General features: G+C 33.4%; 3 protein-coding genes across 3 annotated transcripts; all 3 read left to right on the top strand.

The window, feature by feature from the left end:
* Positions 1 to 8267: 8267 nt before the first annotated feature.
* On the top strand, positions 8268 to 13878 carry LOC139431834 (piggyBac transposable element-derived protein 4-like). Its single transcript, XM_071200042.1, has 2 exons — positions 8268 to 8442; positions 12197 to 13878. The coding sequence occupies exons 1-2, from the start codon at positions 8268 to 8270 to the stop codon at positions 13876 to 13878; spliced, it is 1857 nt and encodes a 618-aa protein (XP_071056143.1).
* Positions 13879 to 14142: 264 nt separating this feature from the next.
* On the top strand, positions 14143 to 15618 carry LOC139431833 (general transcription factor II-I repeat domain-containing protein 2-like). The gene has a single exon (XM_071200041.1). The coding sequence runs from the start codon at positions 14143 to 14145 to the stop codon at positions 15616 to 15618; it is 1476 nt and encodes a 491-aa protein (XP_071056142.1).
* A 4436-nt stretch (positions 15619 to 20054) lies between these two features.
* On the top strand, positions 20055 to 21343 carry LOC139431832 (KRAB-A domain-containing protein 2-like). Its single transcript, XM_071200040.1, has 2 exons — positions 20055 to 20153; positions 20207 to 21343. Exons 1-2 carry the CDS (start codon positions 20055 to 20057, stop codon positions 21341 to 21343), a joined length of 1236 nt encoding a protein of 411 aa, XP_071056141.1.
* The last annotated feature ends 1474 nt before the right edge of the window (positions 21344 to 22817 follow it).

Raw genomic sequence — 22817 nt, 5'->3', positions numbered from 1 at the left:
ATAAAAGATTGCGGTTACTATTTTCTAATATAGATGAGTTCATTCGACCGGAAGATGCGAAAGAATATTCGATAGTCGTATTTGACGATGTTTCCTGTACAGGTCAAAATGTCATTAAGGAATTTTTTTCGTATGGTCGACATAAAAACATTGATTGCTTTCTAATTTGTCAAAGTTATAGTGCAATTCCAAATCAATTAGTTCGCGATAATTCTAACTTAGTTTAGTCTTTACGGAAATCATAAATGGTTACACTTATTGGATACTATTACAACTCAATAAAACAATTCAAAGCATTCGACCACAAAAATGAAACCATCTCAAATAAATTCGAAATCTGTAGAAAATAAACTTCTCAATACGGTGTACAATCATATTAAAATTGCTGTTAAGGGAAACTTTAAAGTTGGGGATGTAGTTCGCATTAGCAAGCATAAACACGTTTTCGATAAAGAATATTTACCCAACTGGACCACCGATATTTAAAATAGTTAAAAGACAAATTACGAATCCAATTTCTTATTTATTAGAGGATATGAATGGTCAGCCTATTAAAGGAGCTTTTTATGAATTTGAACTTCGAAAATCAAAACAACCTGATATATTCTTGTTGAAAAAATGTTGAAGAGGAAAAAGAATAAAGTGTACGTTAAGTGGTTAGGATTCGATTCATCGCATAACAGTTGGATTTCTAGAGATAATATTGTTTAAATTTTACGTTATTTTGTAAATAAAATTTTTATTGTATAAGAAAAACTTCTACACCTCTTGTTCAATTTCTATTAATTAAAAAAACCTGTTCACATAAATCGTGTCTCATATATTACCATAAGGAAAACTTCTACGCTTCGTGCAATTGTTTAAAATTAAAAAACACGTTTACGTAAACAGTATCCCATAGTATATAAAGGGGATAAATGCACTTTTATGTCATACAAGTAAAGTTGTCTACACCACTTCCTCCAGATGTAATAGCAGTAATAATGAGCTTATGCTCATTAGTAACTGAAAATGTAAGTAATATTTTATTGATTATTATTGTTTCCGAATTATAATAATATATAGTGTCCTTTCAACTTACAGCCATCCGTTTTCATAACTAGTGCAGAAGACTTAGAAACAATCCTCGTACACGATGGTGGTGAGGTGTTATACAATGGGCCGATCCCGCGCGGCGATTTAAAATTGATACGAGAAACCGGGACCGTAAGCTATTTCTCTGCCGTGTGTAAGTTATTCATATAGCTTTGAATATTAATCATAATTAAATTATTTTTTAGTTACACCTCTATAATAAATAATTAAAAATTAATTTTATAAGTATTTATTTTATAAGTTTGTAATAAGGTTGTATTTTATAAGAATTGTTTAATATATGTTTTTTTTCCTATAAGCTAAATGTTTTTTTCCTATAAGCTAATTTGAATTAGATAAATTTAACACATCGAACTATTGTTCCAATAACTCGTGAAACGAACTTCCTAAAGAAGGTCCTAAATATTTATGAAACGGCTGTTGTAATTCCACTCTTCTTGCTATCGATATTAACCTTTAACTGGTGACGTATGGGTCTCTGGGACCCGTGCCTGTTAATTTTGGTTGCTGAACAACATATACAAACACTTTCAGACCTAACTCTTCAATACCTTCCTAAAACATAGCAACTTACTCAGTCGGTAATGTTTTAATTGTTTACGGCGTGTATTGAGCCCACGACAGCGACTCTTGGGTCCCAGGGACCCGACGTCGTCGTAAACGGTATATTTAAGGTAGATGTTGACAAAAAATCCAAATAGGCTTCGTTTCAAAATTATCCAAGTAGGCTTAGAAAAAAAACGATTTACTGTGCATACAAACAAATTTATAACAGTTGATTTTAAGCGTCCTTACTGTAAGCATTATCTTTGTCTAAACTATTCAATTTCTGAATATAATCTGAAGATACTTTATGAAAAGTCATTGTTGTGGTATCCGGGTGCATTTAACTAATTGTAAATAGAAAATATTATCAAAGAACATAAATTAAAAAACAATGGCCTCAAAACGTTATCTCGAATCTACGAGACCGGATGATCCAAGATTTCCTGATTTTGAACTTCCTGAAGTGGACGAAAATGCAAGTGATATAGACGATTGTCCTAGTGATCACTACTCTAAAAGTTGCCATAACTCTGACTCTGAACAAGGTGACAGTGATATAGATGATACCTGCGCAGTACCTGTACGAAACGTACAATTACTAAACGATGAAAGTGAAAAAAGTAACCGAAAGGAGAGCCGCGTCAAATATTTTTATGGGAAAAATAGATTGAAGTGGGCCACACAAGAGAAAAAAAGAACAACAAGAGTGTCCGCCTCTAATAAAGTAACCATAAAACTACCAGGCGTCAGAGGACCTGTAAAAAATGTTCAGGATTCTTCACGTATCTCCGATATTTGGAATTGTCTATTCTCACAAGAACTCTCCCAAGAAATAATTTCCAAAACAAACCAAAAGTTAGAAGCCCATCGCGAAAAATTTCAAGGTACAACTCGCATAGAAATCCGAAATGTGGATGAGATCGAATTTCAAGCGCTATTAGGGTTGCTCTTGTATAGTGGGGTCTTCAAGTCAGGACATGAAGATTTGAGTTCACTGTTTGCGACAGATGGTACTGGCCGTGATTTATTTCGCTGTACGATGTCACTGAAGCGGATATTGACGTTATTAGCATGTCTTCGATTCGATGATTCAAACACAAGACAGCAAAGAAGAAAAGATAATGCTGCAGCACCTATATCTTGGTGTTTCGAAAAACTAGTGTCAAACTTTCTAGATAACTATATTTTGGGAGAATATGTCTGTGTAGACGAAATGCTAGTAGGATTTAGGGGTCGCTGCAGTTTCAAAATGTACATCCCAAACAAACCGAATAAATATGGCATAAAAGTGATGATACTTACCGACGCCAGAAATAATTACTGCTATAATGCATTTTATGGCTCCAATAGAAATGTTACAGCCGACAATTGGTTTACATCGGTTAAACTTGTAAATGAACTTACAAAGAGAAAATTAACGTATGTGGGCACAATGTGAAAAAATAAAAGGGATATGCTCAACGTTGTACGGGTTTCACGGAAATATGACTTTGGTTTCTCATGTACCCAAAAAATCCAAGGTTGTTATTGCACTTTCTTCTATGCATCAAACATCTGGCATTGATCAAGAAACAAAGAAACCCGAAATAATAGCGTTATATAAAATGACTAAAGGCGGAGTAGACAGTTTAGATAAAAAATGTGCGAATTATTCCGTCAATCGCAGAACTCGTAGATGGCCTATGGCAGTTTTTTACGCAATGATTAACATGTCTTCCGTTAACTCATATATTTTATACAACTGTTTACCAAATAGAAAACAAATCAGTCGGTTAGATTTTATCAAGCAATTGACAAGAGAGCTGATACTACCCGAACTGAAACGTCGTACATATAATGATAGGTTACCATCCCAACTTCGGATAACGATCAATCGGATTTTAGGACCTGATGCTCCTGAAACACTACCTCTAGCAGCTGTAGAAAATACTGTAGAGCGTTCCAAGCGCAAACGGTGCTACATGTGCCCAAAAAATGTAGATAGAAAGACATCATATTACTGCAAGGACTGTAAACATCCCATTTGTCTACAATGTTCGGACATGCTCTGCAGAAATTGTGAAAATAGAACCTAGAGTGCCATTTTTAATTTTATTTTGTTATCATATATATGTTAAACAATATAGACATCATAGATGTGATCCTTATTTAGTTTATTTGTATTTCTTTCTCTAGGAATAAAATAATACCTTTTTTTGTAGGCTATTGCTGTTTATTTAACCTTTCGAGTGCACTGTGGGATCAATATGACCCCACGACTTATTATTTTATGTGTATTTTCTAAACTATTAAATCTTTTATTTAATGAATTTTTATAATCTTCTAGACTATAATGCTCTATATGTATCTGTAATGAATTTGAAATTTATGCGTTTCTAAAGGACAAAAAAAATTGATTGGGGTCATATTGACCCCACAGTGCACTTCTTGTACCTTTTTTTCTTAGGAAATTTCTTTAAATACTTTGAATTTGGAGTCGTCTTTAGCTTTTATTTACACAAAGGGGAAGTACCTATCTATACATTACTACTTGTGTGAATCCCCGGCCTTCCTACTTTGCTACATTCAACTGTATAGCTTCATCACAGAGCCACAGAGGTTCATCAGTTTGTTGTAAAACGCGAACCTGTACGGTAGTTCCTAACTTTGTCGTATCAATACGGAAGTTGTTTCAAAAGTCAAATTGAGTCACAGAAGGCTATCCGACGATGAATGGTTAAAACTATTAGAAGATGAAAATTTTCCACCGACGGATTTTAAGTGTCAAGAATTTAGTGAAGACGAAGATGAAAGTGACGAGGAAAACTCAACTTTTAGTGAACATGATTCTAACTCTGAAAATGATCTAAGTGACGGTGACGACAACCTGGAAAACGAAGTAGAAAATAATCATTTATTTATGGGGAAAGACGGTAAAACTAAATGGAATAGTTTTCCAAAGCCAACATCACGCACAAGGGCAAAGAATATAGTTTTACACCTGCCTGGTCCAAAGAGAGCTGCTAAATCGGTAGTGAAGCCTCAAGATACATTTTCATTGTTTTTTGATGGTGACATGGTAGATAAGATAGTCAAGTATACTAATATAAAAATTGAAAGTGTTCTAGAAAATCGTGTAAACTTATGTAGCTATGAAAGAAGAACAAACCGAGAAGAAATATATGCAGTGTTCGGTTTACTCTTTATTTGCGGAGTTATGAGATCGTCTCATCTGCAACTCCATGATCTATGGAATACATCATACGGACCAGCCATTTGTCATGCAGCCATGAGTGAAAGGCGTTTCAAATTTTTGTTGGGCAACCTTCGATTTGATGATATTACAACCAGAAACATACGTAAGCAAGGTAATAAGTTGGCAGCAATAGTCGATCTATGGGAAGCATTTATTGTTAATTGTCAGAAACACTACATTATGAGTGAATACGTTACCATAGACGAAATATTATGTCCTTTTCGCGGACGTTGCTGTTTTGTGCAATATTTGCCGAATAAACCTGCCAAGTACGGTATAAAAATTTTTGGAATGAATTGTGCCCGAACATTCTACTTTTATTCTGGAAAAATTTATGCCGGCAAAGAAAATAAAAAACGCGCAAAAAACCTAGCGCATGATGTAGTCATGAATCTTACCGTTCCAATTCACAATACTGCAAGAAATATCACAACGGATAACTGGTATACATCTATACCCTTAGGAAAAAGTTTGTTGCAAAAAAAATTAACACTGGTTGGTACTTTGAAAAAAAATAAGGTCGAAATTCCCAAAGAGTTCCAAGCAAACAAACAACGAGCTGTTTATTCTACGTTAGAAGGTTTTTCAGAACTGGGGAAAATGGTGTCGTATGTTCCCAAGAAAGGCAAGTGTGTGATCATTTTTAGTACAACGCATGATGATAGAAGCAAACTGGAAGCTGAAAATAAAAACAAGCCTGAAGAAATCGAATTCTATAATAAATCAAAGGGAGGGATAGATACATTAGATAAATTGTGTGCCACGTACACGACTCAAAGAGGGTCACGACGCTGGCCTATGGTAATTTTCTATTTTATGTTGAATGCTTGCACAATAAATGGTCAAGTAATCTTCAGAGATGTTAAACCTGATTATTTCAGAGATACTTCACATTCTAGACGATTATTTATACGTGAAATAGGTGAAGGTTTGGTGAGAGCGCAACTTCAGATAAGGTCCGGTATACCAAATTTGCAACCTTTGGTAAAGTTAAGTCTTGCGCGCTGTGGATTTGAAGTTCCCCCTAGACAAGAACAAAACCTTGATCAACCAGGACCACCAGCAAAACGCAAAAGATGTGCCTTATGTTCACGGCAAGATGATAGGACCCAACGTCACCACGCACGTCCCTCCACATGCACGTCACCAGTTAAAGGTTAAAATTTAATGTAGCGATTAAGCTACGCGCTCCTAATTTTGGTCTACCCGCTCCCTGACCTTGAACGTCTTCTCAACTGGTGACTAATCTTACATCGACCCTCTTATCAACATTTTCCATAGTTTTACCGAAAACCGCGTTATTCATTAATTTAAAAAAGTCTTTTTCAAACGCGTTTTTAGCCGATTGGCGTAGTTCCATATTTTTATCGATGTAAGATTTCAACCACGCAGACTGTCTAAACGATAAAACTCTATTAATTTTACAAACTTTAAGACCATGAGCAACGGCTTGTTTTAAATTTCTATAATGTACAACATAATTTTTCTTGTTAAATAAATATGGAATTAATCTTTTATCACTTTCACATTTACCGTTAGGTGGTAATAGGTTTTCAGCTAGGAACGGGAGATCATTATGTAGATCGTGTAAATTTTCGGGGTATTCAATATCAACGTCTAAAATAAATCCAAAATCGGCAATATCAGATATATTATTAAAATCAAAATTTTCTATTTCGTTTTCAGACAGCCATTTAAAATCGGAAAAGGGTATAAATTGAGACATTGCCCACCCATACAAATTATTAGCGTCCCAATACATTAAAAATGTTGAGAGTGAATTGACGTCATAATTTTTCATATATTTATTGTTAGCTTTAGCATGCCGTAGGGAGCATTGGGAAATACCCCCACGGATACCTTTTTTAACGAAATGAACTTGATCTATATCCGTTAACAATTCCAATTTAATTTGAGTGAATTTTAACATGACATCCCAAGAAAGTCCCGGTGCCGTATAATAATGAGTTGGATCCAAACCGTACGTTTTAAAACATACACGTCTAGATCTCGAAAACATCGGCTAATAAAAGAACATCGGTCTTTAAGTATAAGTCGGAATATTCTTTTAAGTTTTGACAATTAAATTCTTTCCACACACGTTGAGCGTGCAAATATTGCTCATCATTTATATCTAATTTGTTGTAAAACATACTTTTAGGCGGTAGTTGAATATCATTTAATTTATCGAAACAGGTTATATAATTGTATGGAAATATACCCTTTTTTGTTAGCAATTTAAAATGTTCAATGTGTGGAAAGAATTTACGTATATTGATAAAGTCACATTTTTCTAGGTTACCAGCTAAAGAATCTAATGAAGATGCCATAAACCTAAATGAATACACAAATCTTAATTTAAAAAAAATTTTGTCAACATGTCTATCTTCGTCCATTACCGACCATTATCGACCAACACTGTTTTACTAAAACTGATGTAGTTTTCTTTATTGTTCGGCAATACATCAAGTCCATATTCATCCACATCAGCAATTTCTTTAATAAATAAATGACAATCATAACCGCTAAAATTGTGTAAAAATATTGGAATAATGTTTTGAAGTTTGAAATTTAGATTACAATTTGAATGGGCGGGACCGCGGTATTTACCGCTTATGTGACAATGATCACGAACCTTAACCTGATCGGATGTGAAAGGATTTTGACAAATAAAACAATTTTCAGCCGAATCGAAATTCCGTTGCTCATCGACCGTTAGAGGTAGCATTGGTTTTACGGTTTTGAAGTATTTGTCGTAAATAAATTTGACATCATCGAGTAATTTTGAAATAAAAACTTTAGACGCATCGAGCCCCGTATACGTTTCGAATTCAGCCGCCGTCAAACACCACGCAAGACATGCATCGTCTTCATAGTTTTTAATATTGATGCATGCCTTTTTATTAGCGATTTCTTGAGGTAAACGGATATATGATGACCCTGGTATAGGTTGAAATTTGTTAATGTTAAGGAGTAGGTGAGATATTGAGTAGAAAGCCCACCCCGACCCACGCTCCTGAAACTCCTCGCTTTGGGTTAAAATATCATGAGTAATCTCATCATATACCTCATTCAACGCAGTAGATGGAGTAATTATTTTAAATTTGGTGTTAAAATTTTTTTCTGACGCAATAACTTATTCATTACCATTTTCATCAAACCCGGACTTAATAAAAATAGCTAATAACTCAATCTGAGCTTTAATCGAACCATATTCACTGAGATGTTGTTCAATCAGTCTGTTGACTGTTTCACAACATTTCATTAAAAAAGATGGTATATCATCATCAGATTGAGCTCCACTAATTTTATAGCAAACTACCCTATTTTTATAGCAAGACATTATTTTTTCAATATTATTGTCAATAACTTCAACATGCTTCGCTCGAAGATGGGCAAGGCGAGTGATGGTAAAAATTCACCACAAACCTTACATATCGTACCTTTGTTATTCTTCTTCTTGTTAATTGAAAGTGGTGGTGATGTTGAATTTCGACAGCATTTAGTAGTAGTGGATAATGATGATGATGATGCAGGAACTTGCATCTCACTAGTTGATGATGGTGGTGCTTGACGTTTAGACTGAATTGGAAATCCATGAACCGATCGTTGATGTATGTTTAATTTATCACGTCTTGAAAAATATTTCCTGCATATTGAACAATCAAATTGGGTTTTATTATGTATTGTTCTTGTGTGACGGTCGAGATTATGTTTTAATGAAAAAGATGACTGACAGCGTTTGCAAATAAACATTTTGTGTGTTGACGCGTTGAAGAACTACTGCAAACTATAAGATAACAACGATACTTCATCCATCTTAAAAGGCGTGGATTTGCGTTACATAACTCGCAAACGAGCGCTGTGATTTGTTTGAAGTTATTACCAACAAGTAAATGCGACTATTCGGGGTGTACGGTCCAGGTTTTAATTAAAGAAACAACTTTTTAAAAAGCTAATATTTCGGTTATTTATTGTAACCTTCCTCAGAGCATTTTTTATTGCTACAAGAGATTAACAAAGTTAGAGATATAAATTGTAAATTTGATAAACACTTACTTGTACTTTGAAACTAACAATTGTAGAACAACCGAAAAACATCATCATAATTAATGGATCATAAAGAATCAAGCGAACTATTAACACAACTGGATGAATCAACGTGCGTACAAGATGTCTGACAGGTAAAACCTCTTATATATAAAAATAACAAGTGCGTTCTAAAATTTGAAGAAAAAACTCTTGTAAGCATTGATACCAACCAAAATTTTTTGGCGATCAGGAAGGTAATGCGCAAGCGTCAAAACTTTTGCGGTGAAGCCGCCTAAATTTAAAAATGAGAATATAACAGAATCAAAAAATTATAAAATTGAATCGAACTATAAAAAATTTAAGACAAGGACAGACTGACAAACAGTTTAAAATCCTAAATCAGTGGTTAAAACATAAGTGGTCGGGTGACAATAGGATTACATTTAATTTATTTTTTCTTTTTTATGAACCTTGTCGTTAGCGAACAATAGAGCGTATATATTACTAAGGTTCTGAGTATCAGTTTTAAAGTTAATAGAATCCTCCGTGTAATTAATATGTAGCGTTTCCAAAAAGAGTCTATTGAAATAGTTAGGTTCAGTATCAAGTATTTTAACATTATCAAAATCAAACCGGTGACCCGTGTCTGTAGCATGTTGGGATAAAGCACAAGTAGACTTTCTAAGATTGCAATCACTTTTATGTTTGGAGACCTTACGTTTTAGCCACTGATCCGTTTGACCAAACATATTTGCCATTACCTGCACCACAAGGAATGCAGTAAATAACACCACATTTTAATTGGTGTTCTGTCTTGTCCTTAACATTCGTGAAAAACCTTTGTAACTTGTTATCATAACAGTCAACAATCTGCATATCATCCAGGGAATTTAGTACCCGTTTTATGTTTTCACTTAAATTAGTGACAAAAGGAACTTTTTTATATTTGACTATGGTGTTTTGTTCATTCATCCTGCTGTTGTTAAGTTGATTATGTATATTAGATGAAAACAGAAGTTTGTTAAGCAGATTGGACGGATAGCCATATTGTTAATAACATATTAATTAATAACATATTGTTAATAAAAGTGTCTCTCAAAACAGTTAGATTATCTTTAAGGAATATAGGATCACAAATCTGTGTCACTCTGTGCTTCATCGCTAAAACAGTTGAAACCTTATGTCCAAAATTATGATCTGACTGAAAATGCAAATACCTTCCCGAATAAGTTGGTTTGACATACCAATTAAATAGAATAACATTATCTTCATTACGTATTAATCTCGTATCAAGAAAAGGAATACTATTATCTTTCTCAACCTCTATGGTAAATTGAATGCTCGGATGGAAGTTGTTAAATGATTCTAGAACTATGTCGATTCGCTTGATCCTTTATGATCCGTTAATTATGATGATGTTTTTCGGTTGTTCTACAATTGTTAGTTTCAAAAAACAAGTAAGTGTTTATCAAATTTACAATTTATAACTCTAACTTTGTTAATCTCTTGTAGCAATAAAAAATGCTCTGAGAAAGGTTACAATAAATAACCGAAATATTAGCTTTTTAAAAAGTTGTTTCTTTAATTAAAACCTGGACCGTACACCCCGAATAGTCGCATTTACTTGTTGCTCACTTGTATCGGTCGTAGATACTTCTTTTCTGCATCGTTATTACCAACGTGAATTGAAGGTCATGAATTTACATCTTGTCGTCAATACCGTGGAAATTTACCGAGATTATTGGCGTTACATAACTCGCAAACGAACACTATGATTTAATGAATTCGTTTGAATTTATTATTATTAAAGTGAATTGAAATTTACCTTTTAAATTTTCATTATCAAAGCAAGGTCAATACAGTGATGCCATATTGCTCCAACAAGAAATCACTAGATGTCCATGAAAAAATTCCTAATATATCCCTAAATTGTAAACACTCTAAAATCGCTAGAATATCTCCAAAGCACAGAATAATTGACATGCATATTATTTGTAACGAACAAATAAAAAGTTAAAATTAGCTAAATATATTTTTATTTCACAAAAATACTAATAACATAAGTAACATAAATAAGGAAAAGGTATATCTTTAAGTCTTATAAACGTTCATTTGCTATACAAATTACTAGCTGCCATCAAACTGAAGTGATCTTTATCTATATGAAAATTTTGACAGCAGTTGGCACTAGAGAAACGAGTAACACAAATGGCGTTTAGTGTTTCGCTACTTAATTTATTTCTTTTTTTTGTTTTTACATCAGTTACTGCAGAAAAAACTCTTCCTGTTTGTGCATTGCTATGAGGCAACGACATGCACAAGGTAGCTAATGTAGCTATGTATGTCTTTAAATTCTCTCTCATCGTTGAAATTTGTATATTGTCCTAGTTTGAACCAAAATTCTTCAACGGATTGTTCTGGGGGTTCAGTGCTTTCACTATAGTGAATAGCTATCTTTTTCCACTGAAAATCAATTCGATCTCCATTTATTTCCTCTAAAGAGATAAATTTAGACCACACTACTTTTAAGGATTTTAAGCTGTCCGGCTTACTAATGCTTTTAGCAACTGCAGGGTTCAAAAAGATTAAACTGTAACAAAAATCGTCGTGTAAAGGAAATCGCTTTTGTATCTCCTCAGCAGCAGTTATGAGGTACTCCAAACACAATTTTTTAATTGATATTTGCACCGGTTCCGGTAAATTTTGTAACAGAGTGTTACAATTTTGTCCTAGGTCTATATCCTTGAGATCCAGAAAATTTCGTGGATTTTTGCAGTTGAATTGAAAATCATTTAAATATTCAGGCTTAATGTAGTGCATTGTTATGCTTTTATATATTTTCTTACACTCAGTCGACAGTTCATGAATTAAGAGTTTTTTGCCCTGGAACAAAGCATTAACACTCCACCGCACGCGCGTCTACTATTGTAGACTGCAGAATTTAGTTACGCAATATTTACAACATTCATGTAAGAGAAGTTGCCTGTTTTCGTGTATTCCTCTAAAATGACACCCTTAACGTATTTAGTTGGTTTTCAAGCGCGGTTGCTAGTGTATCGTCGAGTTTTTTTGTTATTTCTACGATTGTAGAGCACGCGTGTTCTCCCGTAACTAATTCTGCTACCGCGTAAGTATGCAATTTAAGCGTTATTTATGGGCTTTTCGTTATGTTACGTTTTTAGATGATCATGTCAAACCGAAAAACTGTTAGGGCTACAGATCCTAATTTTGAAAGACAAGTTATGGCTTGATTTGAAGAATCAAATGAGGAATTGTCTATTGATCAAGGTGATTCCGATAAAGAACAATGGCCAGACGAGAACGAAAACGACGTAATTGAGAATCATCATACATCTGAAGAGGAAGAAGAGGAAGAAGAAGAGGAGGAAGAGGAAGGAGAGGATTTCGATAAAGAAAATGAAGAACAACCAAATCAAAACTATTTCTATGGGAAAAACAAAATTACTAGGTGGAACAAAAACTGCCCAGTTAATTCGCGAACGCGATCACATAATATTGTTAAGATTCAAGTACCTGGCCCTCAAAGTAGTGCAAAAAATTGTAAAACGGAGTTGGAAACACTAAGATGCTTTTTAGATGAGGAAATTATAACTCTTATTGTGAAGTACACTAACATATACATTAACGAAGTAAAGGATAAATATAGTCGGGCACGGGATGCAAAACTGACAAATAATGAAGAAGTATTAGGTTTAATTGGTATTTTATACCTTGCTGGTTTATTACAATCTGGAAGACAAAATATTTTGCAAATGTGGGATAATTCAAAAGGATTGGGAGTTGAAGCTGTATATTTGACAATGGGAATTAATCGTTTTCGGTTTTTGATGCGTTGTCTCAGGTTCGATAACATAATAGATAGAAATGAAAGAAAGAAGACTGATAATTTGGCAGCAATTCGCGAAATTTTTGAAATGTTTGTTTTAAAGTTTAAAAGTATGTTTATTCCTTCACAATATCTAACTTTAGATGAACAACTTATTGCATTTAGGGGAAATTGTCCATTCAGAACATACATACCTAGTAAACCAGCAAAATATGGCATCCAAATTTTTGCGCTTGTTGACTGTAAAAGTATTTATACTTGTAATCTAGAAATCTATTGTGGTAAACAGCCAGCTGGTCCACATTCCACCTCCTGGAAAAACTATGACTTAGTTATGAGAATGATTGCGCATATAACGGGAACTGGCAGAAATGTAAGTATGGATAACTGGTTCACCAGTGTTCCGTTGGCGGTTGATTTGCTACAGATGAAAACCACTATAATTGGTACACTACGCAAAAATAAACCAGATATCCCCCCACAATTTATAAATACTACACACAGAGAAGTTTATAGTTCCCTATTTGGTTTTCATAAAATGTGTACTCTTGTGTCATATGTACCAAAACGTAAAAAGGTGGTATTACTTTTGTCGACTATGCACCATGACTGTGCAATTGATAATGACACAGGAGATCTAAAAAAACCAGAAATTATTACCGACTATAACAATACAAAGTACGGTGTCGATATGTTAGATAAAATGTGCAGTCACTATGACGTCTCACGAAATTCGAGACGTTGGCCTTTAACAATTTTTTTCAATTTGCTTAATATAGCAGCAATTAACGGCATGTGCATATATAAAACTAAAAGCATAAACAAAATTGATAGAAAATCGTACTTACAAACCATTGGTTACGAACTAATTACTCCACTTTTAAGGAAGAGGCTGGAAAGTGACAATATAGCTACTAATATCAAAGAACGCATAAGAAAGCTGCTAAACATTGAACCTGAAATACTTGCAGAAATTCAACCAAATACAAGTACAGTTGGAAAATGTTTCTATTGTGGGAGACAAAAGAATAAGAGTACAAGGAAACATTGCAGCAAATGCGGAAAATGGGTTTGTCCTGCGCACCTTCGTCATATTTGTCCAAAGTGCAACGAAGAAGATTGACTAGAAGATATATTTTATTTTACTCCATACTATACCTTATTTTCTTTTGATTTCTATAAATAAAGTTGTTATAAGTATATCTAATACTTCTACTATTGTAGTACATGCGTGTTTTGTTGAATGAAAAAGGGGCGCGTGCGGTGGAGTGTTAAAAATAATTGGGAAGATGACTACTTTTTCTTGCAAGTAAAAAATAATGCTGTGTGCTTAGTTTGTCGTGAAACGATTACAAGTTTAAAAATTTCTCAAATTATTGCTAAAAAAATGAAACCTTTCTCGGATGGAGAATACATCAAAGAATGTTTAATTGCTGCAGCTGAAGATATTAGCCCGGAAAAAGTTCATATTTATAAACAAATAAGTCTGTCTCATCAAACTGTTGCACGTAGAGTTGATGATATTTCCAATGAAATTTCCCTAAACCTCAATGAACATACCAAACAATTTGTGTACTACTCATTAGCTTTGGATGAAACAACCGATATCAAGGATACATCACAACTTGCTATATTTATTCGCGGAGTTGATAATAAGCTGAAAGTAACAGAAGAACTCCTTGATCTTGTGAGTCTGAAGGATACAACAACGGGCGAAGATATTAAAGATGCTGTTCTAAAATGCGCGGAAGATCGACAATTAGATTTAAAAAAACTTATTGGTATTACAACCGATGGAGCACCATCAATGATAGGAAAAAACATAGGAGCAGTTACTTTAATTTGCAAACATATTGAAAGCTTGGGACAAAATACATCATTTTTGGATTTATTTACTTGTCATTGTTTTTTACATATAGAAAATCTATGTGCTCAGTCATTAAATATGTCTCACGTGATGTCAGTTGTCATTAATATTATTAACAAAATAAAAAATAATTCATTAAAACACCGCCAGTTTCAAGAATACCTTCGCGAACTGGAGTCCGAGTACTGTGACCTAATATATTACGCCAAAATACGATGGTTGAGTCGTGGAAAATGTTTATTAAGATTTTGGAACCTCAGGGAAGAAATTAGAATTTTCATGAATGAGAACGGCGAAGACGTTCCACAATTATACGATGAAAAATGGTTGTTGGATTTGTGTTTCTTAATAGATATCACAACTAAATTAAATGAACTAAATCAGAATCTTCAAGGAGAAAATAAATTAATTACGAATTGCTATCAAGACATAAAGACATTCATTGCTAAATTAAAATATTTTCAAAATCAACTGAAATCGAATAATGCCACACATTTCCCTCACTTAAATGATTTCGAAATGGAAAATAAACCCATTTCCGAATATTCGCATAATATTAAAGATTTGCTTGAGGAATTTGAAAAAAGATTTGCCTACCTAGAAAAATTTGAACAAATGTTCAATATTTTTAATTGTCCATTTAATATTGATGTGAATTCAGCTCCAGGTTATTTACAACTGGAACTTATCGATCTGCAGTCCAACTCAGAAATGAAATTAAGGTTTGAGGACATCAATATAGTCGACTTTTATGGAAAATATATCCAGGAAGATAAATTTCCTAATTTGAAAAAATTAGCTATGTGTATTGTGGCAGCAAACGGCACAACATATCTCTGTGAGTCATTTTTTTCTAGATTAAAATTAGTCAAAACCAAAGACCGTAATAGGCTCACCGACGCAAATTTGACGAATCAGTTACGTTGTGCCACAACAAAATTAGAAGTTGATATTAAAAAATTTTCAAATAAAATAAATAAACAAGTTTCACATTAAATATCTGTTGTAATTTACTGAAATACCTATATATTATTGTGTATATCTGTGTACATGCTAGTTTGTGTATACGTATCTCATTTGAGCGCGAGTGTGCGCTAGAATTGAAATTTTCTTGTTCAGGTGGGTGGCGGCCCAGTGCCTTGTACATTCCTAAATTTTGGCCCGAAGAGTAATTTGGGTTGGACATGGCTGCTTTAAGCGACTCAATGAAAGATATAACTAATAAATTAAGTGACGCGAAATCTTCTTCTGTACATTATCATCACCACTATCCACATTCTGATGATACTGCTGTAGCCGTAAAAAAAAAATTTGATGAACCTGATTTTACAACTCCAGGATTTAGGAAAAAATTAACATTTCCTGAAAGCGATGATGAATATAAAACGCCGGATGTAAAACAAAAATTGAAGGTGGAGGATTTACCTATAGAAAATCTACCGTTACAAATTCGGGATTTATATTATACGTTTGGTAAAAGAGGAGAAATTGATGAGAGAATGGGCATACGTTATGATGCTGATGAAAACAATTGGATGACTGGATCGAAGACTGTTCAATTTAAACCTTTCCATATTATCCTTGGAGGTGAAAAACGTATTCAAAACACTCCGGGGTTATATGAACTTATACAGTTAAAACGACCTACAAATTATACTGAAGAAGATCTACAACGCTACAAATCGATTCTAGAGTATACGGGTGCGCATAAGCGAAATTTTACGGGTCAAATTGTTGGAAATAAATCGTACAAGTATACTAAAATTATTAAACCTTTATTTACATCTAATAAATCAGGAGGTAGACTAATATTCGGAAGACATCTTGAAGTGAACTCGAAAATCGTTGAGTATAAATACTGGGATGATGTTAATGAGTTGGTAGATCGATTAAGATTATTGTACGCGTCACATGCGGCAGGAAACAATTCCCATATCAATGAAATTACATCTATTATAGAAGAAAGAAAGAGCGGTGTTATATCATAATAAAAAATAATAATTTATGTATACCAATGAACAGTGGGTCAAGCGTGAATAGTGTGAGCATTGATAAGTTTGGTCGTACATTTCGTTCTTCACGGAATAGATTCTTGAGTGATGAGAATATAACTACATTTCAACGCAGTATGCTTAATACAGAAAACAGTATAAATTCCCGACTAGACGCATTAGAGAAAAAAGTTGTACCTAATCCATAAGCGTAAGAATGCAGGTATCGAAAGCGAAACAAACTATAGTTGAAGAACTTCATCGGCCTGCTAGACGTTTATTTTCCAGACGAAGAACTATATTGAAGGGGATTGATGATTTATGGCAAGCTGATCTTATTGAAATGATTGAATTTAGTAAATTCAATGTCGGACATAAGTACATATTAGTGGTTATCGATTGTTTTTCGAAGTATCTCTGGATGCGACCGTTAAAAAATAAATCTTCAACAGATGTAACACACGCGTTACGTTCAATTCTCTCTGAAGGTCGTCTACCTAAAAATCTACAAACAGATCAAGGAAAAGAATTTTACAACACTCACTTCAAAAAGTTGATGATGGAATTTAAAATTAATCATTATTCAACCTATAGTGTAATGAAGGCTTCAATAGCTGAACGTGTAATTAGAACCATAAAACAAAAGTTATATAAAATGTTTAGTCTTTACGGAAATCATAAATGGTTACATTTATTGGATACTATTACAACTCAATATAACAATTCAAAGCATTCAACAACGAAAATGAAGCCATTTCAAATAAATTCGAAATTTCTAGAAAATAAACTTCTCAATACGGTGTACAATCATATTAAAATTGCTGGTAACGGAAACTTTAAAATTGGAGATGTAGTTCGCATTAGCAAGCATAAACACGTTTTCGATAAAGGATATTTACCCAACTGGACCACCGAATTATTTAAAATAGTTAAAAGACAAATTACGAATCCAATTTTTTATTTATTAGAGGATATGAATGGTCAGCCTATTAAAGGAGCTTTTTATGAATTTGAACTTCAAAAATCAAAACAACCTGATGTATATCTTGTTGAAAAAGTGTGGAAGAGGAAAAAGAATAAAGTGTACGTTAAGTGGTTAGGATTCGATTCATCGCATAACAGTTGGATTTCTAAAGATAATATTGTTTAAATTTTACGTTATTTTGTAAATAAAACTTCTACGCTTTCAATCGATATTACATAATGGAAACCTGTTCACATAAACCGTATTCTATACATTATCATTAGGAAAACTTCTACGCTTCTTTTAACCTCTTTACATAAACAGTATTCCATAGTATATAAAGAGGATAAATGCGCTTTTAAGCCACATAGTTCAACATAGTTCTTCTTCACAAAATGTCTTTACCGCAAATTGTCTACGATATGTGCAATGCCCTATGGCAAAATGTAAGTATTAATTCCATACTCGTTTAATTTTAAATTTTATTTTTATATTATTTTCAGTGTATAATACATGAAGTGTCAGATTTTGAAATGACACTAATGCAAATATGGGGGTGGGAAATCACTTTTTGCGGCCCCTTTTATGGGGGGTCGCTGCGAATATCAAGAGATCCCGACTACGACAACAGGCTCTACGTCTGCTGTAAGTTATTGATTTTTTATTTACTTTGAAAAAGTGGATTTTACATTTTTACTTTTTCAGTGAAGCTGCCCCCAAATGCATAATTGTTTTGAGAAGCGTCTGGGTAAGTTATTGATTTTTATTTACTTTTATAATTTCACATTTTAATTTTTTCAGTCATCAAATTTTTCATTTATTAAGTTTAGTTTAATTTTATGGTCTTATTTTAGTAAGTTTAATTTTATGGTCTTATTTTAGTATTAAATATAGTTAGATAATTAATTTTATATTTTATTATTAAATATATATTTTATTGCTTAATATATATGTTTTTTTCTACGCTTAAACTTCTACGCTTCTTTCAATCGACATTAATTAAAAACCTGTTTACATAAACGATGTCCCATAGTATATATAAAGAGGATATACGCACTTTTAAGCTGCATAGCGGCGCTACATTGTTTTCTAAAATGCCGTCAATACAGCTATCGATGATACCGTATCATGTGATTGGGATAATTTTTGCAATTTGTTCTTTCGTATGTGAAAATGTAAGTAATATTTTATTGATCATTATTCCTTCCGAATTGTAATAATAATACATAGTCCTTTCAATTTATAGCCCTCCGTATTCATAACGTCGGTGGAGGAATTAGAGGATATCATCCTCCATGAGGGGGGTAATGTCCTTTATTGGGGGCCAGTTCCCGGAGGATCGTTAAAAATTATCTGGGAGGTTGATAACGAAGGCAATAATTTTTCTGCTGCTTGTAAGTTATTTATTTATAGCTCTGAATATTAATCATAATTAATTAAATTAATTTTTTAGTTATACCCCATTAAAAGACCAATTTTTGTTACTTTAATAATAATTACACATTTTTATATTAAATATATAATAATAATTACATATTTTAATATTAAATATAATTAATTTTTATATAATTTTTGTTAAATATATGTTTTATATTATTATTTTATTGTTTTAATATACATGTTTTTCCTATAAGCTAATTTGAAATTAAAATTTCATGAACCTTTTCAGAGCAATTTTCTATTAAAATAAATTTAAAATGTGAGCGGGTTAAACAGAACGCGCACCACATAACTTCAGTTTCAATTAAATTGATGAAATTATTTTTAGTAATACTTTTGTGTTGTAATCTACACGAGTTTTTGTGTTCAAATTAATTTTATCAAGGGCTAAATCCGCTAATGAAGATGGATTGAATTGAGCCATTGTAACGCAACTAAACTTCGAAATACATATTTACTCCATTATAAATACTTATGTTAAAGCGTAAATAACGGTGGTATGTGGTTGATGAGATCACACTAACTTACGCAAGCAACTTAATCTTGCACTAAAAATGCATTTTAAATTTCTATTTGCATAGTGTACGTACATAAATCGAGGTGCGACGTAGATTCAAGAAAATAAAATACATAATATATTGGTAATTCTCTAAACGAGTCTTAACGCATCTAATACATATTTACTCAATTATAAATACTTATATTAAAACGCAAATAACGTTGGTATGTGGTTGATGAGATCACGCTAACTTACGTAAGCAACTTTAAGATGTACACATAATCTTGTACTAAAAAATGCATTGAAACTTTATATTTTCATTTGCATTTCTATTTGCATATTGTCCGTAAATTCGAGAAAATAAAATACATAATATATTGGTAATTCTCGAAAGAGTCTTAATGCATCTAATACATATCTTAAATATTTATGTTAAAACGCAAATAACGTTGGTATGTGGTTGATGAGATCACGCTAACTTACGTAAGCAACTTAATCTTACACTAAAAATGCATTTTAACGTAATTAACTTTAAAATATGCGGAAAACCAAACACAGACCGCATTTGTGTGTGAAGAACAGTTTGCTGACGTTATTAGAAAGCCGGGATAGTAAAGAAAAGCCGTTATGGACTCCTGTAAGGATAGAAGAATAAAAAAAAAATTTAAAATTCAACGAACAAATAAACAGTATTACTACGGAAAAAAATACGATTTAATGGAAGTAGGTAGAAAAAAAACTTTGATTTTGAAGAGAAAATCTGACTCTGATCCGGTTGTGAGAATAGTACCGACGGAAGAATTTTATCACATTCTTCGAGACACCCATCAGTTAACTGGACACGAAGGCCGCGACAAAATGCTGTATAGTTTAAAATGCAAATACTTCATCCCCACTTCCGTCGTACTAGAATTTTTGAAACTGTGCACGGTATGTCAATCCAAAAAGAAATTTCCAAGAAAGGGAATCGTTGTCTGTCCAATTCTGTCTAGCGACTTCAACCATCGTGGTCAGGTCGATTTAATTGACTTACAATCGACCCCTGATAGAAATTATAAATGGTTATTACATTATCAGGACCACGGGACAAAATTCAGCTTTCTACGTCCTTTAACTTCGAAAAGAGCTGCAGAAGTAGCAATAGAGCTATTAAAAATCTTTCTGGAAGTTGGTTGTCCTAAAATATTACAAAGTGATAACGGCCGTGAGTTTACGGCTGCTGTTATACAGGAACTAACCGCTATGTGGCCAACATGCAAAATTGTTAATGGTAGGCCTAGACATCCAGCAAGTCAAGGATCGGTTGAACGGTCGAATCAAGATGTAGAAGCTATGTTACGAGCTTGGCTAATAGACAATGGTACAAAAAACTGGGGTATTGGTTGTTATTTTGTACAATTTCAGAAGAACTCCTCTTTTCACCGTACTATTAAACGATCACCGTACAAAGCGTTATTTGGAACAGAGCCAAAAATAGGCCTACACTCTAGTCATATTCCAGCAGAATTACTTGAAAAGCTTGTTACTGAAGAAGACCTAGACCAATTTCTTAAACAGCAACAAACTGACGAAACTGACAATTCTGAAGATGTTCCAGCTACTGAACATAATGATTTTTCAACGCAAGTTTCAACAGAGAATTTATTAACAGCGGAACCAACTTTTTCGATTAAAGAACTCGATCCTGTTCTTGACCCTACTTCAGCTCCCATATCGGCTGATACAACACCTGTATTGTTAGGTGCATCAGAAGGTGCAGCACTAGACGGAGAAGAAAAAACGCTTTGTATTGTTTGTGAAAATACGGTAGAAGGAGGAGACGAGTGAACAGTTTTATGCTATTTATGCCAAAATCAAGAAAATATAAAAGAACAAAGGGAACATGCCCAAAACCTAAAAAGAACGGCTGAAAAAATGAAATGTACTTCTTCGAAGAAATATGTATATTTGTACAAAGGTTGTTGATAACAGTTTAGTTGGTATTGAGATTTGAAAAGCGAGTGACGTATTTGCGGTGTTTGCCGCTGAGCGCCCTGTGATGTAAGTATCTATTTTTTTTACATAAGTTCATACATTTTACGTTTTTGTACGTTCTTAAATATTTTATAAGCATCCTCTTCTAAACAATCGAATTTCAGTAAGCTGATTTAATAATAATAGTGTAGTTCTAATGGTTTGTGACAATGGTGTTTGATTTGCAACCTAAATTTGTTTGACGTAGTGTTTTCACACAACGTTTCGGGAGTTGTATCTCCCGTCTTCAGGTATTTTGACGTTAGAAGGACAGTTATTTATTTACTTTTATTTTAGTAGTTTTTGCTGTGACCAGGATTAGAACCTGCGAACTTGATTTCGTTCGACAAAGTTTGCATTACTAGTTCAGGGCGCTAACCACACCTGAAGACGGGAGTAGATTCAACTACCGAAAAGTTGTGTGAAAACATTTTAGACAATGGACTCCGTCCAACAAATGTATGTTACAAAACAGTAATAGTATCACATTTCCTAAGTGTTCGGTATTTTTAGGTCTCATTCCGGGAAGAGGAATTTAGTGAAGCCTGAAGATATTGAGAGAGTGTTGAGAGAAGTTTTATCAGAAGAAGAGGAAAATGAATCAGATATTAGTGAATTAGATACAGAAGAGGAAGTTATTGAAGAAGAAAACCACGACAGCGAATCTGAGCAGTCAGTAGAAAATTTTCATGCAGAGATTAGAGATGAAGAGGAGCGACAAGACAGTGATGATTACAAATTTTACATTGGAAAAGATGGAGAAACAATTTGGATGAGTAAACCGCCTGCCTCTTCTTCGAAAACTAAGGCAAAAAACATAATAAAAATCTTACCAAGGCCTAAAATGGCTGCTAAAATACTAGAAGAGAAATAGATGGTTTTTCACTGTTTGTTACTGATGAAATGATCGATAATATTGTGATAAATACTAACAGATATATTGAGAAAAAGAGGGTTGAAGTGCAATATGAAAGACCTAGGGATTGCAGAGACACATCAAGAGCAGAGATAAAGGCTCTCTTAGGTGCCCTGTACTTAATTGGTGTAAAAAAGGGAGGACACACGAACTGCTGTGAGCTCTGGGATTCAGATAGAACAGGAATGACAATATTGCGAGCCCTCTTCAGTTATTAGCGCTTCCGCTTTTGACTTCCGTGTAATTTAACAACCCAGAAATGACAGAACAAAGAAGGCGCCATTTTTTGAAACATCTTGCACTTGATTTGATGGAAGAACATTTGAAACAAAGAGCATCACTAAAAACTCTTCCTAAAGATATTACGGCTTT

The sequence above is a fragment of the Onthophagus taurus genome, chromosome 11 (genome assembly GCF_036711975.1).
Source record: "Onthophagus taurus isolate NC chromosome 11, IU_Otau_3.0, whole genome shotgun sequence".
Taxonomy (NCBI): Eukaryota; Metazoa; Arthropoda; class Insecta; order Coleoptera; family Scarabaeidae; genus Onthophagus; species Onthophagus taurus.
The sequence above is the reverse complement of the archived record's forward strand: the minus strand, read 5'-3'. Positions and strand labels throughout refer to the sequence as shown.

Bases quoted from the DNA above. Each gene is read 5' to 3' on its own strand.
- LOC139431833 (XM_071200041.1), top strand. From the start codon at position 14,143: ATGAAACCTTTCTCGGATGGAGAATACATCAAAGAATGTTTAATTGCT.
- LOC139431834 (XM_071200042.1), top strand. From the start codon at position 8,268: ATGGGCAAGGCGAGTGATGGTAAAAATTCACCACAAACCTTACATATC. The intron at 8,443-12,196 runs GTGCTTGACGTT...CTATTGATCAAG, and splicing joins CTCACTAGTTGATGATGGTG to GTGATTCCGATAAAGAACAA.
- LOC139431832 (XM_071200040.1), top strand. From the start codon at position 20,055: ATGCGGAAAACCAAACACAGACCGCATTTGTGTGTGAAGAACAGTTTG. The intron at 20,154-20,206 runs GTAAGGATAGAA...ACAAATAAACAG, and splicing joins AAAAGCCGTTATGGACTCCT to TATTACTACGGAAAAAAATA.